This window comes from Cynara cardunculus (assembly GCF_001531365.2).
Source record: "Cynara cardunculus var. scolymus isolate 2C chromosome LG 15, CcrdV1, whole genome shotgun sequence".
NCBI classification, from domain to species: Eukaryota; Viridiplantae; Streptophyta; class Magnoliopsida; order Asterales; family Asteraceae; genus Cynara; species Cynara cardunculus.
Window position 1 is genome coordinate 14,340,792 of NC_037542.1, and position 19,226 is coordinate 14,360,017.

The 19,226-nt window shown below is 33.9% G+C and overlaps 2 protein-coding genes across 5 annotated transcripts; both read right to left on the reverse strand.

The window, feature by feature from the left end:
• Positions 1–405: 405 nt before the first annotated feature.
• On the reverse strand, positions 406–6,552 carry LOC112527799 (BOI-related E3 ubiquitin-protein ligase 1-like). Of its 3 annotated transcripts, XM_025138608.1 has the most exons (6): positions 6,438–6,552; positions 6,295–6,343; positions 3,513–3,651; positions 1,720–2,081; positions 703–1,227; positions 406–578 (listed from the first exon to the last, which is right to left on the reverse strand). In XM_025138608.1, exons 3-5 carry the CDS (start codon positions 3,616–3,618, stop codon positions 721–723), a joined length of 975 nt encoding a protein of 324 aa, XP_024994376.1. In that variant the 5' UTR covers positions 3,619–3,651; positions 6,295–6,343; positions 6,438–6,552; the 3' UTR covers positions 406–578; positions 703–720. The 3 variants fall into 3 exon arrangements, with proteins under 3 accessions (XP_024994376.1, XP_024994374.1, XP_024994375.1); XM_025138606.1 differs by lacking the exon at positions 406–578 and having other exon boundaries at positions 650–1,227; XM_025138607.1 differs by lacking the exons at positions 406–578; positions 6,295–6,343; positions 6,438–6,552 and adding an exon at positions 5,277–5,466 and having other exon boundaries at positions 650–1,227.
• Positions 6,553–13,129: 6,577 nt separating this feature from the next.
• LOC112528708 (ADP-ribosylation factor 2) lies at positions 13,130–18,544 on the reverse strand. 2 transcript variants are annotated; one of them, XM_025139731.1, is made up of 7 exons: positions 18,438–18,544; positions 17,048–17,215; positions 16,748–16,818; positions 16,506–16,625; positions 14,416–14,534; positions 13,835–13,916; positions 13,130–13,426 (listed from the first exon to the last, which is right to left on the reverse strand). In XM_025139731.1, exons 2-7 carry the CDS (start codon positions 17,193–17,195, stop codon positions 13,421–13,423), a joined length of 546 nt encoding a protein of 181 aa, XP_024995499.1. In that variant the 5' UTR covers positions 17,196–17,215; positions 18,438–18,544; the 3' UTR covers positions 13,130–13,420. The 2 variants fall into 2 exon arrangements, with proteins under 2 accessions (XP_024995499.1, XP_024995498.1); XM_025139730.1 differs by lacking the exon at positions 13,130–13,426 and having other exon boundaries at positions 13,823–13,916; positions 18,438–18,536.
• Positions 18,545–19,226: the final 682 nt, after the last annotated feature.

The window sequence follows — 19,226 nt, forward strand, 5'->3', positions numbered from 1 at the left end:
ATTTTATTATTTTATCATCTAATATACACTTTCATTCAATTTTTAAATTTTTTTTTATTTTAAAGAACAATATAAAAAATCTAATGAAACAAAATAGATAACAAAACTTTCATTTTCTTTATTTTAAAAAATATGTTAAAGATGTTCTAAATAGTTATTATATGCATCCGTCTTAGTTAAAATTAGATTAAATTACTCATTAAAAATGCAAAAAAAAAAAAGTTTAATGTTAATATATTTAAGGAGAAAATTAGTAGAATAAAAACATTTAACAAATAAGAAAATTTGCATTTCTCATAACCCGATTAATTGTAGTTGGTTTTGCAGCCAATAAATAATCGGTCAAAGATTCAGCCCATGGAGGTGGTCTGGGCCTGGAGACACGTCAGATTTTATATATCTTAAATTTATTTAATTCAAATTTGTTGTATTTCATGACGATGTGTTTTCATGTGATTGATAAAGATCGAGAATTCACGTTCACAATCTCTCTCCGATTCAGTGGCCTTTGCCAACTTGCTTCAATGTTCAAAATTTCAACCATTATCTTGCCAGAAATATCCATATTTACCCAAAACCTGTAAAAACAAAAAGATCAGATATCAATCTCTCCTTTTTTTTTCTTCTCCTCAAAACACTCCATATATAAATGTAACCAAAACGTATGGGTGATTTCATCATCTTATAACTTAAAAACTTTACCCCTTAAATGTCGTTATTTCACGACAGGTATACTTCCACACTAACCGTTTTCACCATCTGGCACACCGGACAAACACTCGTAAACCTATCACATTCTTTGCACAAACTCAGGTGTCTACACGGCATCACCAAAACCGACACCTCCTTTGCCCTGCATACTTTGCAACTGCTGCCCAAACCAACCTCATTTTTAGGCTCCATGGACGATACAGCATCATTTTCGATATCTGTGTCTCCAAATCCTTCTTTCATTTGGTTGTCATTTCCCTGAGCCAATGCTTGTTGAAGGTTTGTTTTGAGTATGTTAACCACTGATTCGTTGTACTTTGCTCTGTAGTGCCAATTCTGGGCTTCGTTCGCCACCTGTTTTATTCTCTCCATCAGTTCCTTGTTTTTACGGTTTATGGTTTCTATCTCTACGTCTTTCTCATGTAGTTTATGGTCTACCCCTTTCTCGATAGCAGCCAGAAAGGAAGTCATATGTCTCTGTCGTATGTCCCTCATCCCTTTCAACATGTTTTCTTCCTGTTGAATTGTAAGACAATTTTATCATCACTCCATGTTGCAAAATCAAGTGCTAAGACTTGTATAATTAATGTAACATAAGATTTACAGACAAGATGCACAAATATTGGCTCTAGATAGGATTTTTTGGTGTTATTATCAGCCCTGCCCAACTAATCAGATAAAAGATATGTTGTTATGTTGATGAGATCATGAAGCATTGAAAAGTAATTTTGTATTACCAACTGCCCGTACCCTAACTGGCTATCCATATACAACTACACGAGTAAACAATTGTCGGTTAAGAACCTGCCAAATGTTTTCTGTATCTTTACATTGTGCAATATTATTGGTATACTAATGTATTACAAGCTTGTCAGAAATTTAAAAAAAAAATCTGAAATAGGGATAAAACCATGTCCATAATGACCTCATAGAATGCAAAAGATGAATAAAGATGACGAATCATGTGCGTGTGTGATAGATCATTTGGAGGGGACAATGAAATAGTACCTGAATCATAATGTATCTTTCAAACTCTTCTTTGTGACGATCAAGTTCAGTTGTAATGCTATCACCAAAAGAAGACATAATTGATGGTGCTAATGTCATACTTGCACTTGCTGAAGTGATGGAGGAGTTGCGCTCCTCATCGTCATAAGATAACTTTAAACCAGTTGATACATGGTGTGTATTTGGAATGCTTGAAGGGCGATCAGAATCGTCATGATAGAAGTTGTGATTCAATGATATCTGAAGCTTCTTCTGCATTAAATTAGGCTCAGCTTCCCTTAGTCGTTTATTGGGCCGAAAGAGAGGACTATTATGCTCTCTTGCAGAATAGTTTACTGGATCAACATTACATGCAGTTGATACTGTAGCAACAATAGCAATATGGAAACAAGTATCAGAGGAATGTAAAATCTTAGCCACAGAAGACAAAAGTAATAAACCAACATGTATTTTATGTTGAAAAGACTGGAAAGATAAACGAACAAGAGGAGAATCCTAAACGACTACAATCTTCTGACCAGGCGGAATTACAAGTAATCATCAAATAATTAAAAATCATATCATTTCATGGCTGCGTAGGAACAATGTTAATCTAAATGAGAAAACAAATACCATTAGAACTTGAGAATGTTAAAAGCAATCATGAGACTCTGCCAGAACAAGCAAATTGACCAAACAAAAACTCATCACGTGGAGTGAAGTTGCCAAACAGAAAAAGCGTTGTCTATAACTGCCATTGAAGAGAAAACTGGGACCTCCCATCATGTACAAGATAAATGTTATAGCCAAGTACAGATGTCTTTTTCTTCCCCACACGGATAGAAGCAGATTGTCTGGAATTAACTCTAATTTCCACATAATGACAAAAACCTAGCCCTTTGAAGAGCTCTCTAAGCTGTCTAACTCTCTATTACCATACGCAGAGGGAAAAAACGCAAGAAGTAAATGACCCTAAACACATTTCAACTTCCATTTCATCTCAAATCTAATAACTAACAAGACTTGAAACAAAGATGTTGCAGGTTTTCCATTTGTTGACAAAAGGAGGCGAAAGGGAGGGAGCCCAACGGTCAGGAGTGACCAATTACGTGAAAGCATGCAGTATCCATCTAGACAACCATTTTTTGATCATGTCTTAATCTATTTCAACATAACTGCAAATGGATGTCTTGGTTTTATGATACAAAATTAAGGAGAAGAGTACAAACCATTTCTTACCAAAGTCATCATTGAATGTTTCACAAGATAGGAAGGCCCAGAACTTTACAAGGCAGTGGATTAACAAACTTGTGTGTTACAGAAAGTAAGTTTCCTTACTAGTACTTTTAAATTATCAGGCCGCTACTTATACAACCTCCATCTGAAAGGATGGTCAACATTCAACACTTGAATATCAAACAAACTACTTTTATTTTAACTTGAATAGTTAAACTCAGTCATATGTGTTTAAAATGATTATTAGTTTAAATTATAAAAACTTGTTATAATAATTAATTGATTTTAAAATTAAAAAATCTAAAACCTTTCATGTTTCCTATTCCTGGAAGTAAAAAGTTCTTAATACCCACAAGATACAAATGTTAACCAGCAATCTTGGTATCACAAAATGCAAATCGATCAGCCAACACAACTGAGACATATACAACAATATCTCAGAAAGGAAGTGGCAAAAGTAAATAAAGAAAGAGCAAATACATCCTTCACATGAAAATCAATAGATCTTCACGACAATCCAAGGAGAATAGGAGTATTGTAAGAAATCTAACTTTTGTTTTAGAAGGATAGAAATTCACCATTTCCAAATAGCTGCAACTGATTTGATGCGTTTAAAGGATATTGGAAAAGGTTCTCATCAACAAAGACAGGGACTAATGAATTGTTGTTGCTTCCTCCCAACATCTTCTACAAATGATTTATACAAAGACAATCCACCTACAAAAGAATAATGACAAAGAGAATTAGATTTGCAAATGCCACAAGTTGCCAATGCAAAAAAGTAATGCCTTTACAAGATCCAACAATCTATGCACCCAGCAACATAAGATTCCCACACTACTTCAGAGAATATGTTTCCAAACAAGACTAGTGATATATGATAAAGAATTTAAAAGGATACCAAGCCAAGAATGGGAGCAATAATGCAATTTATATATTCAGACATGATGCTGTATTACGTTGTATAAAATTATGAATAAGGTCCTAAAAGATGAATGCATAAGAAGACAAAGTTACCAAAGATGATGTTGAAATCCAATGGGAGTAAATTTACCGCAAATATTTTCAAGTTTAGATGAATATCAACTCATACATATTTTTTTTCTGGCAGGTTTCACATGTTAATAGTGGTGAGTTACAATGTAGTATTTAAAAAGTGACTGCTCCACATACCGTAAATTGTATGATGCACAGCACAGGACTAAAAAGCAAGGAATAACCACACAACAAATGGGCTCCGTATTGATCTTTATTGCGTTTAAATGTGTTATCCACAACTTAAAAGAGGGGGGCACCAACAAACAACAAGCATCAGCAGCACACGCTTTTAGTCACGACCGTGTTTGCAACCAATATTCAACTAAGGGGCAGTTTGTTTAGAGCTTTTATGCACTTAATGGCTTAATAATTAAGCTATATGTGGCTTAATAATTAAGCACAGGACTAAAAAGCAAGGAATAACCACACAACAAATGGGCTCCGTATTGATCTTTATTGCGTTTAAATGTGTTATCCACAACTTAAAAGAGGGGGGCACCAACAAACAACAAGCATCAGCAGCACACGCTTTTAGTCACGACCGTGTTTGCAACCAATATTCAACTAAGGGGCAGTTTGTTTAGAGCTTTTATGCACTTAATGGCTTAATAATTAAGCTATATGTGGTTGTTTGTTCAAGGATTAATGATTAAGCGGTTAGGTCAATTTGGCTGAATACAGTCAGCCCACCCCTCCCTTGCTAAATGGGTACAGGCATCTTTATTCCTGAAACACCCCTTTATTCTACCCCAAATTCCACTCTGAAGAAACCAACCACCTCCCCCCCTGCGGCCTCAATGGCATCTATGACCACCACCTTCCTCTTGTCCTCGTCGGCATTCATCACCCTAAGGCTTGAGAACTGATCTCAGTCCTAGTTCCTCCTGTTCTCGATCCTCGTTACATGGATCATATGAGAGCGTATGGCTGCATGTGCCACCGCTTCAAGGTTCGGTCATAGTGGGAAAAAAAATTAAATTTTTGAAGGTGCCACCGTAATGTTTTATGTATGCACCTTATTTATTTAAAAACTGAACTTATGATAGAAGTTTGTGGTGGCTGTGCAGGTCTAAGCTATCGGGTTAAAGTGTCTTGCCCGTAAAGCCATGGGTTCAAATCCCACTTTTGGCAGTATACCCGTTTTTCAGATTTTCTTTCATAGCTTTTGTGAAAAAAAATGGAGGAAAGCAGCGGTGAGGGTCAAAAACATGACCCTTCGTTTGCAAATGCAAGCAAGCAACCAACCATCTAATCTATTGTATGGTCCAATGGTACCATCAGTTTGAAAGAAATTCTCGGTCCACCTTTGTCCTCTTCTGACCTTCGTCGTCACCGAAATCCACTAGCGTTCATCACCGAAATCGTCCGACCTTTCTGAAATTCATCTTCTTGTGATTCCAGATATTCAAACTTCCAGACCTCTTTGGACTTCCCTGAAGAGAGCTCAAAGGCAATCAGCAAATTTCTTCATGACAGAGCCATCAAACTCATCGTCTGGAGCTCCAATAAACCCATAAGCAATCTTGGACTGCATCCCCATTATTTCTGTCCTGTTGCCAAAACCCTGGCGTTGCTGGTTTTGTTTGTGTTTTCAAGGGTTAAAATGACAATTTTTGTTATTCGTGCCTTTTATCACCACAAAAAAACAAACAATTTTTTAATCCATGCAGCTGGCTTAACTGGGATTATTACAGAAAAGGAAAAAGAAAACAAACAGCCGCTGAGACTCTTGAGAGATGGATGACCAAGTCTATGACTAAAGAAACAGACAGGCGTGCATCCTTGAACGAAAGCCGAAATGATGATCAGCAGGCTCATGCTTAATGGAATAACTATTAGCTAAGGTATGCCAAACACATTCGCCCAAACATCAACTATGTCCAGGACAGTTTTTTGAACCAAACCCCAAATATGACCCCTACAATCCTATCAATCAAGTCCTCAACTATCTAAATTTTGAAGCTTAAGCACTTCAATCAAGTAGAAAACATTCACAACAAGCGAATTATCTTTACTTTGTCGATTCAGCATCCGATAAACACTACACAAAAAAATCTAAAATACAGAAGACTTGCAATTAAAAAAAAACTCATGATCGGAGATTACTCATAGCAAAAATCAACAAATCAAATCTCAAATTCGCCTAAACTCAAAATTGAAACAAACAAACATAGCACACAGTGTTGTAACTTGTACGAAGAAATGCAACTAGAAGATAAATCTAGTAATCTACTCATGTCATCATTACAGGAAAAGCAAATCGATCAATCAATTAGCAAAATACATACAATCGAAAATAATAATAAAAAACAAAAAATTTACCTCAAATCACAACCACAACAGATAACGAAGTCGAAAACTTCAGTCGATCCTGCGAATTCACAATACCAAATAACAATCGATATATCATCACTTCAAAAACTCAATCCAATAACAAAAATCTCAAGAAAAAGAAGAGAATATACCTGGAGTAGTTCATGAGTGATGAGAGAGAGAGAGAGAGAGAGAGAGAGATAATCGATGGGTGGGGTGCGGTGGTGGTGGTTACGCAAACGGGGAGAGGATGGATGGATGGACGTTGAGACATAAATATTAAAATGCGTCTTCTTCTTATAACGTTTATTTATTTATTTATTTATTTTTTTCTGACAGAGGGACAGAAATTAAAGTAAAGGCGGGGAAATACGTATAGTGTGGGCCCCACCAAACACGCGACCCAGCAAATTTCTGGAATCACGCACCCTACTACTCCTCGATTCATCAGATCTCTCCCCCCTCCTCCCTCTAAATTACTTTATTGCCCCTTGGATTTTTACTTTTTTTTCTTTATTCATTTATTATTTTTGGAGATTCACTCAATCTTCCTCTTTTTCTTTTTCTTTTTCAATCAATTAATTTCATTTAAACATCCTTCTATTTTTATTCCAGATTTGCTTCTGCAATCAACCCTCATTACTATTTTATGTATTTATATATTACTAGAAAGGTACTTGTACAATGTAACAAAATACATTTCGATTTTAATATTTCGTTTCATTTCTTTCGTCTCAGTCGATGTTATAATATGGTTTTATATGTTTTTATTTTTAAAATAAAAATTATAAAAATTCATATTTTTTTGGTTTCGAATTAAAACGTATATTTAAGCGGATATAACATTTAATTATCAATTAAATGATTATAATTGTTTTCTGATGGAAATAAAATAAATTGATTCTTATATTTTATTATATGAACATTAATAAGGAAATATGATTATATACGATTTTTTCGTACAAAAGGAAATAGAATTTATTGAAAATAAGTTTTTATAAAAATATAATAATTTAATTAACAATAAAACAACTAATACTATAATTATAATTTTGATATAAAATTGTTTCCAAATATGTATTTTGGAAAGTAAAGAAAAAAAAGGGGGAGGGGCATTTATGTCAATTAAAGGAAATAGCGGTGGTCGGTCCGATGCCCGGGGACGGATGTACAAGGTTGAACAGAACACAAGGAAGGAATCGGTGGGGCCCACCCTCTTTGTTTTTGGCGGGTAAATGCTGGCCGATGAGAAAACGACGACCCCTCTTTTCTATTTTTCTCTTTTATACCCTTTTTCCGGATAACATTTTCTTTCAATCAAAACGTCCCCCTCATCTATTATCATTTGACACTTTGGTCCTTGTACTTTCTTAATTTTTGTACTTATGTTTTTAGCACTAAACGGGTGTATTGTTTTTACACAATTAGTGGTTATGGTGATTCTCGTTTTCACTCTATTTTTACTTCGAATTGACTTTAAACACAATGTATTGTTGATTGAATACAAGCTCATTTCATCAGGGATGCTCCAATCTTTTTGGAGGCCCTGTTACATCCAAAATTTTTTATTACATTACATAAATGAGATAACAGAGAATATATGTTAAGAACAAAAATGAGCTAAGCCTATAACGATTAACAATGTGAAACTAAACCTAAACCATTAATGATTTGAACCTAATATCAAACAATTAATGGTTTGAACCTAAATAGTTTTGGCTATAGTTTTACACAAGTCGATAAAAGACCCTAATCACACGTAAATTTGGGCCTTAAAATTTTGGGGGTCCTGTTCAAAATCTCACATTTAACATGTTAAGGGACGGCCCTGCGTTTCATGCAAATCAAATGCATCACAAAATACTAATGACGGTATTCTATTAATATTTGGAACTGTGTAGAAAGATCTTGACATAATCCATTGCAATATAAAAGCGTATGTTCCACTGTTTCTGTATACAATGATCACACATGGTCTTATGCTCTTGTGTAATAATATCCTGCATACACAAATCCTTTTTGGGACTGTTTGTCTTAAATACTGCTTATCCTTAAACTTTGGGAGGCAAATTGTAAATAAAGTATCTTGAAGTAAGTTACTTAAATTATGCACCAACAATTAGACCAACCAAACTCAAACCCAACTCAAGCATCTAGTTGAATAAACTACATTTTGGTGAGCTATTTGTATTATTGAATTTTTCACATACTTTTGCTCCAATAAGTTGTATTAGGCAAAGTTGGATATTTTATCAAATTTTACATTTTAACTTCAAAAAGTGTCATGAAAAAAGGGAAAGAATTGGAAATGACAATGGATCGGGTTTTTCCAAGGTCTAATCATATCGTATTTACCTTTTGTATGGGTTATCAAGAATCAGGGACCAGTTATATATAAGGATGATTCTATAAACCCATTTCACATTTAGAGCATATATGACCAAAACCATTGTTTTTGTCCTTTATACATATCATTCCATGAAAATGCATAATATGCATTTGTTGTTCTTGTTATACCATGACTGTTTATATTCTTAACTTGTATTTTCAAGATTATAAATAAAATATTGATCTATCTATCATATTTCGAACTGGTAAAAAATTTAGAAGTATGTGTAACAACTCATCCCACATTGATAGTGAACAAGAAGTTCAATCTCCTTGTAAGTACTAAATCGTGGGTTATCAATAGTTTTCACCATTACTGTACGTTGATTTGAATGATATCAAGTCAGTTTGTTTAGGCTTGCAATGCTACAAATTATATTACAGCCCTTCAAGATTTCCTTATAACAATAACCAACTTGGTCCATATTACATAAAATGATTTTCTATACGAAGTTAGTTTTTTCCGTAACCAAATCATAAATCAAAACAAAGTCGATTGCAGTTGTTTTGTAATTAATCCGTTCGCATGGAAGCCAACTAGTCATTTTTTTAATTGCTTTACAGTGTACCTTTCGTTTTATGCTATATTTATTCATGTCAACAACTCGTTCTTATTAATAAAATAAATATTCAGATTGAAAAAGTAACAAAGAAAAACAGGTTTTGTCATACAACAGCTCAATTCAACCTTACCTAATTTATGACCCCATTCGACAATTTTCTCTGAAACATCAATTTGACACATTATCTTTTGCCATACCCATCCCATCTGCTTCATACATTTAATATTCAATAAGATAAGAACAGATTAAGATCTATAGATAAAGAAATGTATCTGATTCGGTCAAAACCGAATAAAAATACAGTAATAAAATAAATATACAAATAATTTGTGTCCAAATGCACATTTTATTGCCATCCCTTAGGACCATTACTAATATTCCATTCCATTGGTGGCTTGCTTAATTTAGGGTTTGAATGGAAGGAGTTTTCAACTTTGGAATTTTAGATACAATGTGTTGATATCTTTCAAAGATTGTTGGACCCCCAATGAAGCCATCTAATTTGTGCCATTTCTTGATTGGGACTTTTCTTTTGACTATCTCGTTTCAAGAACATCCGATATAATACTAGAATATTCATCTTTTCTATTTTTAAAAACTCGGTGTTTTTGGTGGTTTTTTCAAGAAAAAGAAACGGAAAGACACATCGTTGGTTATCCGTTACTAAAAGATCAGTATCTTTTTTCTTGGATCGTCTAAAAACTATGCGTTTTGTTTCTAGACTGAGATAAATGATACAAGTCGTCTTGTTTTAGCTGCTTGCTTGTTTGTGCTGATCATAAAGGATTCTTGGTGAATTGTTTATTATGTGACTTTGTTTTCAAAATTGGTGGTGGTGGTTGTACGAATTCATGAATGTTGTTAGATAATCTAGAAGAGAGTGAATCGGTTGTTTTCGTCATTTTTTTGATTTTTGACGGTTTTTACGTTTTAGGAATATTAAACAAAATACGACTTACAAAACATAAATGGTTTCAAGAAAATAAGAGATACATGAGATTTAGAGTGGTTCGGATCCTTCCCGTCGTTCCCGATGTTGGATTCAGAGCTTTTAAACTTAACGTGGGTTCTGAATATCTATAATTTAATATAGTTTATAGTTCGCAGTATCAAAATAGTTCGTTAGTAGAATAGTCGTTTTGCCAAATCATCAAAACGGAATGGTGCAACACATGCACAATATAATAGGAACAAAATGCTACAACAATCATGGTAGGCATCTTGGGTAAATGGTGCGTTTCATGCCGTTTCTTGTTTGCCGATTTTTGTATCGTTTGCACTGAACATTCTCAATATATACCATATAGCAGTGGAGGTCGCTACAAAGTAATACTACTTTTTTTTAATTAAAACCCGTATCGCAGACGGAACTTGTATGTGAAATGACAAAAAGTGGTCTATTTTATTTTGTTTTATTCAAATTTTCAAATGGTTAAAGGGGTTGTAAAATTGTCTTTTTGAAATGGCATCTTGCCATGATTTAGATGATGTATGACACATGATTAGATCCTAAGTTTTTAACTGTTTCCTTTGTTTTGATGGATGGTCAGGTGCCAATAACGATTTAACACATGGTTTAATCGTGACACGAGAACGGTTAATACGAGCTTTTTTCCAATCGTTTCCTTTGTTGTATTGGTTTTAATTCACGAAACCAATTGAAACTACAAACAATTCCAACACAGATGAAATCGAATTGGTCAATGACAATTCAGTTTGATTCAATCTCATGATATGAATCATTATTTACAAATAAAAAAATACAAAAAATGGAATATATCCACGAAGTGTGCAACCTTTTTTTATGTGTGAATTAGCTTGCAATATATATATATATATATATATATATATATTGCATATGTACATGTGTATGTAATCCAAAATTTATTTCGTAGTGATTTGTTTTTAAGATATAATTTTCATTATCAATTTTACCACCAGTTTCTCTATCATTTTAGAATTGATACAACTTAAGGGTGTTTGGTTCACATAATGGAATTTGATGGGATTATAATCCATCAAAGGAATTTGATTTTGAAGAAATTATAATGAAATTTGACCACACTTTTGGTTAGTAAGAATTGGAATGGAATTTCTCTATATAATTGAAACAATTGTCTTTGTTTGGACTATCTCACCCATCGTCCCGCCTACACCCTACCAATATCATGTCATTATTGTCGTCGTCACAACTATCACCCCGCCCTGTCCCACCCCTACCCAAACCCTAACCCTAACCCTAACCCTAACCCTAACCTTAACCTTAACCTGCCCCACCATCCCTACCCCACCACCTTCGCTCCTGGATATATCAGCAACCACTATTTCTTTCCAGGATATATCAGCAGTATGATACGTTCAAACTATAAAGTAGGCGTAACAATCCTGTCAAACAAGGAAAAAAAATCCATGTAAATTGATACAAACAAAGTGAACAAAATGTTTGACAACAAAAACAAAAAATTTCAACGTTGTACATAAAAAGGCTACTTATTGAAATATCGTAAATTAGAACTTGACCATAAAACCTTATTAAAGCGGTTGCATTTTAAAACCGTTATATATAAATTGTTATTACAAATAAATGAACGTTCATATAAAACATACAAGAATACACTTTATTATAAACAATTGAAAACAACAATTATAAAGTTTCCTTTTGCACATACAATATGATCAAATAGGATGATTTAAAAAATCAAAATGATCAACAATGAATGTGTGTGTGAAAATATTGCATAAAGTGTTGCTGAATTCCCGCATAGGAGGTGATTAATTCTTGAATTCATGGTGCTCAAATTATGCATCATTAAAATAATGCATAGATTGATTCTTTCTAATAATTAAATTATAAATATATTGGAGTTTATTTCATATTTGTGATTTCATTATATTCTAAGCATGGGATGCAATGTAGACATGGGGATTATTATATCTAAGAATTGAATCTAATTTTAATTATTATGTAAGTTAAACTTCAAAATAAAATAAAAAAACAAAAAAAAACATTAAGCAATTGGATGCTTTTGATGGTCTTTTTTGCTATAAAAATACAAGCATGTAGGGGTGGATCTACTCTGCTCCGGACGTCTTTGCCACTTCTTTTTGTTTTTTAAGGTGCATTTGGTAAGTTCAAGGAGTGCCGTGCAAATTTTATAAATCTAAATAAAAGGGCTTTAATTAACTTGATATTTTTACAACACAAACAAAAAAGCACGCCGTGAGAAGTTATTAATTTCGTATGTAAAAACGATAATGAAAATATCTATTAAGCATGACAAATACAGGAACAAAAATACTTCTGAAACACTCAATCCTGATGAGAAATACTAAACTATAACACACCATACATATCAAACATTTAGGGGCAATAATAATATGATGGTTCATTTTGGTTAAAAAAATGCAATGATTAGCGACTTATTCACTCTTAAATAAAATTATGGATGAAATGAAATATAATATAATGGTTAGAAGACTTGATCTATTATATAGCCTAGTAAAGCACTAAAAAAGTCCAGACTGAATGGCTCCTAATAACATGATATGGACCTTTGATGTGAACGTATTCCAATATTCTTGTTATGAACCATAAGATAAGATTTGCACATCTCATCAACCTTACAAGAATAAAGAATAGAAAGAGACAAGAGATACCAAAACAGAGCTACTTCCCGAGGAAAGGAATAGCCCTGGTCCAAATACTAGACTGTATCGTTTTGCTGACTCACTTTTTATATCTATAATGCTTTATTGGTGGTATCAGTTGGAGACGTGACCACTAGAAATAATAAAGCTGTTTCAGATACATTATTATTATTATTATTATTATTATTATTGCAGATATCATCCAAAGTTGAAGGACAAAGGAGATCATAATTGGACAGCACATAAGAATACCAACAAACTACATACTTCTAATAATAATAATAATCTCTCTTACAACTTCAGATAGATGAATCAAAAGCCTAACACATAATAATACTTGCAACCCAAACAAAAACAAACAATATATTCAATTAGACACATCCATAACTTCTATATCAAAAGCCAAACACCTTTTTTAAAAGGACATGTTCCCAAAACCAGAGACAGTGCACAGAAGCACAACGACGATAAACTGCCCAACCTAAAAGCAAAACTTGCATCCAAGATCCACCCTCCCAACAAAATCAATCATCTCCTCATGCCTGTAAAAAGATGCAGTACAGAGTTTTAATGAGCATCAAAATAAAAGAGTCAAATTAACCCATTTCTGTTGTAGTATCAGATGATAATTGAAAAAATGTTTGTTTGGCCACTCTACCAAACGATGATAATTTTTGGCCCATTCTAATCTTTTCCCTGCTTCAACTACTTTTTGGCCGAAAACTAGCATTACCAATAGATTGACCCTTGATGCATGTCAACGTAAAATCATTTTAAGAACTGCAAACTGGTTATCATTTGCTTTTGTAGCTAGGAAAGTAGCACCGTTGGATAAAAAGTGGTCTGGACATAAGGTACAATGGCTAAATATACTCTTATGCTACAATTGTGAAATTTTATTTACTTGATAGGCCATACAAATAATTTTTACTCAAAAGTTAAGTACTTGCCTTGTTTGCTATGTTGTTGGAAAGCCAATCCAATCCCTCATAAAGTCCTTCTCCAGAGGTTGCACAGGTGCTCTGGATGTACCTGAGCAAAAGAAAACAATGAGCTTATAGTAAACCACAAGGGTGGTGCCTGATTGGTTTGAGCTTGGCTTCAAAGGTCAAAAGTACCAGGAGGTCCCAGGTTCAAATCCAAGGAGGAATAAAAATCCCCTTGTGGCCACGGAGGTTCAAATGCGGTGACTCCAGGCTATCTGCTAAGCAGATGGTCGCCCTGGGATGAGTCGGCTCGCATAGCGGGTTGGATATCCAGGTTAATAAAAAAAAATGAGCTTATAGTAGAATGAAACAGCTTTCTAACAATTATACTTCTAGTTCTGTTGCATACTGATCATCTATTCATCTGCAATTCAACTACTCTACGATGGTTAGAATCGTTCAGTCCGGCATTAACAAGTGCTTTCAGACATTTTTATGCAAGTGCAATGGTTAGTTTGTACTACAAATAACATGTTGGAAAACTCTTACAGTCATTTGTAATATAATGATAATCAAACATTGGATAAGAAATCGGCATTTATTACCAGTGGCGCTGTCGGAGGGAGTGGAGGCCGAGCTTATCAGTGATTTCAGCAGCATTCATTGCATTTGGGAGATCTTGTTTGTTAGCAAAGACAAGGAGAACTGCATCTCTCAACTCATCCTGGCATAAATAAGTAAATATAGCACGTAGTCATTTTTGAACTCCTTAAAGGTAGCAACAAAATAAATTTCACGCAATATTTAACCAATAACAAAATTTTGATTGGCTCTAAATCATAGTCCCCCCTAAGACCATCAATAGGAAAGATCATGTTCAATATCTGGTCTGCTCCAACCCAAATTAATTGTACTGAAGAATCAAAATTATTGTTCTACCAATCCAATGAGTGATGCAAATATCAACGTATTAAAGCCAGGGCCGGCCCTGGCAACGTGCAGCCCATGCGGCCGCACAAGGCATCAAAGCCTAAAGGGGCATCAAGTTGTCATCTATTACTAGTTTTGGGTTTAATAATTTGAGAATTGGACAACTGAGATTTAACTATAAAAACAGGCCCAAGGCCTAGTAGTGATGAATATTGAATGCATATTGTGAACCGGTTAACGCCATCATTCCAACAACTCAATCTAATTTCTATTGTTCTTCAAAGTTCGACTCTTTTGATTTTCAAGGCATGGGAGTTCTCTTTCCAGCCGATTAACGATCATGAAATTAGATTCAAAAAAAATCAAAGATGGAATTCTCGAATTATTGACTTCTTCTGTTGATTGAACTTACCAAGTTGCTGTGTGAGTTGCAAAAAAAATCTAAATTTCTAACTGATTATTATAAAGTTGGGTCATGTGGTCGTGTGGGTTATTGACCTACTAGGCTAAGGCTAAGGGGMTTTTGTCATTTTGATAATGAGTCTTCCTCTTGCATATTGAAATATATGAGAAATGAAATTTTCAATGCACATGAGCACATCACTCTATCAACATAGCTGGAGCACACTGCACAACATTAACAACATATTGTGATATTGCTTAATTAATGGGCACTTGTTCTTTGCAATGCACAATAACATAAATTATGAATTTTACAATTTATTATTGTTCTTTTGCCTTTTTTTACTTGAGGTTTGGCATTACCGCATTAGATTTAGGGGCCGTTTGATTGGTTTTTTATTAAGTTTTATATGGATAAAGTTGTCTATATGAATTAATCTGTTTATATAACTTGGAAAAGTTTTTGTCTGAGAGAGTTTTTCCACAGATGTGAGGAGCGTTTTTTTAGTTGGAAGGGACATGTTTGGAAGAAAAAAAAACTTGGCTTTCTTTATAAAGCTCCCCCTAAAAGCTTACTGGATAAGTCACTTTATATATCATTAAGCCACTACGAAACAGTCATGCATAATTGAGCGAATAAGTTGTTAGTTCCATTAAGCTTATTAAGCTGCTAACAGATAGGCCCTTAGCCTTTAATCGTTAGACCTATAACTTTTGAGTTTTATTTTTGCTTACTATAACAGTAATTTGGATGAAATTTACTAATTTAGTTAAAAACTAATTATAATTTTCCTTGTCTTTTAAGTTTCATATATTGAAATAAAGTTTTTATTTTGCTAATTTCAATTTGGAAAAGGGGAAACTGGAAAAAAGGAAGCACGATCTTAATCCAGGATTTATCCTTTTATCATTCTATATTTCGTATATGGGGTTTTGGTTTTGGGATGCGGTACAGTATTTTGCAGCAAATTTGAAAAGAAATTGACCTTCTAACATTTTCAGAAAATTATTTTTAGGGAAGGTATAGAGAGCAAAAGTAAATGAAGCTTCAAATAATTACTTCCCATTTTGGAAGGCACAATGACCAAAGCATTATCATGTTATTGTTGAATAAGATAGAAAAGTAATTTCATTTACAATTAATGCAACATGAGAAAAAGAGTGAGTACAGGTACACTCTCGAGCAAAGCAATAAGACAAGGACTAGAAACCAACACACATGCTCAAGAAGAGGTAACCAGATGATAAGCAAGTAAATCCACTTTGAATAAATTTAAAGAGATAAATAAAGCCTAGGTCTGAATTCCCCTATGTTTTTGACGGAAGGCATTAAAAGAGTATATTTCAACAAATGCAAACTTACCTCATTCAACATCCTGTGCAATTCATCTCTTGCCTCAACAACTCTGTCCCTGTCATTGCTATCGACCACAAAGATAAGCCCCTGTGTGTTCTGAAAATAATGCCTCCATAGTGGACGAATCTGCATATATGACACATAAATGTACACATATGTACTTCAGCGCCAATGGATACAACCTCCGCCCCATAATCATTTCCTTAGAACACTGTATTTAGAAGTAATACAAAAGAAGACATTTCTACCTTGTCCTGACCTCCGACGTCCCACACTGTGAAGCTTATGTTTTTGTACTCAACAGTCTCCACATTAAAACCTGCAAACAATAACCAGATTTAGCTATTAAACTACTAAAGATGCCTGTAGTTGATAGCATATCCTGTAAATGAGTCAGCAAGCATTTCCATATTTGCAACTCAAATGGCAATTTTGCTGCTGAACATACAGCAGAAAGGTAATGCACATGATGTAAAGTCCAGCAATGGCTATATAGAGTTATGGATATGGTAATCAAAACAAACCATGACCGTTACAAAAATAATTACCTATGGTTGGAATCGTGGTCACAATCTCGCCGAGCTTGAGCTTGTACAAAATGGTTGTCTTACCAGCCGCATCGAGACCCACCATCAATATACGCATCTCTTTCTTGGCAAAGAGCCGGCTGAATAGTTTGGTGAAAGTTAGCCCCATCCTCTTGCTGGTGAGGATCCCTACAAAGAACAATTCTTAGTTGAAACTTGAAAGTGAAAGATCTACAACAAAGTTCAAATTGCAACTAAAATTTAGCATAACTATTTCCCAGATGTAATGCAACCAATTGTATCTGACATATTTTATTATTAAAAGATTTCAGGCTGGTCCGTGTACGATCCATCTAACAAAAACACTCGCTTATCAGAAAAACAATCTTAAAATAGAATAGAATTATGATACGTGTGTAAAAGCTATATTTCAAATATAAAACCAGAATTAGTGGACCTACAGATCCCACCAAAACCATCACGTTTATATTACTCACAGAAGTCTTCATCAAAAGCTGAAAGAAGATCTACATTCAAGTTTCAAAGACTTATTTTTCAAATAAACAAGGCCATAAAATTAACCTCTAGAGGATAAAATATTCAGATCAAAACACATCATAACAAAATCTTCAAGGAGGCAACCAAACATGAAGCCACTATGCATGATAAGAATCCTAAATTCAAACTTCATTCGCACAATGGAATCACCAAACCTAAGAAACAGAAGTCGTCACGGATTGTAAAATTCCAATAAACGTGATCATTCATAAAAAATGCATGCACTTTTAAGATGCTTTTTCTATCCGATCAATTAGAAAAATTAAGGCGACAACCGTTACCAGAGACCACAAGTAGGGAAGACGCAGAAGAACTTGAGAAAATGCGTTCGAGTTGCATGTATCAATTTTCATTCGGCAGTAAAATATTGTTATAATCGAAACAAAGAAGGCCCTGGTATCTAGAAACCGAAATTAAAAACAAAAAACCACTATTTCTTTCCAAATGAGATAAAACCATAAGGATTTACAGGTATGACCAAATGAAAACTTCACAAACCAACTAACGATCACATCACAACCGGAATCTACGACGAGAGTCATGCTTATAACAGATCTAACCAAAGTTGATCGATTAGCAACAGTGGTACACATTCAGATCGGAGAAAAAAATCTCAAAAATGCATCAACAAAATCCCAATTCCATTAAAAACCATAGAAATCTAAATCAACACAACAATCTCATCCAGAAATTTCCTGATTGCATAAAGAACACAGAATTACACACAATCTTCAAGCAATCAACAAGTAAGGAGATCACCTGATGCAAATGAGACACAAAGTTTGAATCGGACTTACAAACTTTGAGATCTGAGACGAATATGAAGAAAACAAAGATCTGGATCTAGATTTACCTGAGAAAAGCTTGTTCGAGATGGATCGATCGATCGATTTGAAGTGAGAGATAGAGAAGAGGAAGAGGAAGAGAGAGAGAGAGAGAGAGAAATGGAGTCTGTGAAATAAAGGGGCGAGAAAACAGATATGAAATTGAGGTTAAATAACCCCCGGACATTGCTGATTACCATTAATTAACATTTTTTCTGAAATAGCCTATTCAATTACAATTTACAGGGGTGAGTGTTATTTCCAAAAAAAAATTCAATTCATAATTTAGAAATACAAAAATAAAAATTAGGGCAAAAAATCGATTATTTCCATCCTTAACCGGTCCCACACAAAATCCGTATTAGATATAAAAAAAAAATCATCTTTGCAATAGAAAATTATTTTTAACTTTTTATTAATATTAAAACTTATTTTTTTACATTTTGAACGTATGATTTACTATTAAATGCATGTACATAACGATCCTTTATTTAAATTATACTAAATTCAATATAATAATAATCATTTACTATAATGTCTTGTACAACTAAATCGATGTTTTTTACGGTCTTTTTAATTTGATGGTCTGTTTGAAAATGTATTGGTATGAAAGTTTAAATTTGTTGATTGTATGTGTTTTTTTTAAATAAACCCTGCTCCGCTACTACTTTCTATGATGATGTTATTGATGAAAGAGAGACGTGGGACTAATCGAACATCAAACTAAAGCAGCATTATATAAATAACGGTTTATCTAGATCATGCAATAACCGTGCAGCTCCCTACAATGACAATAGACGCTCTCAAAAGGTTGTGAA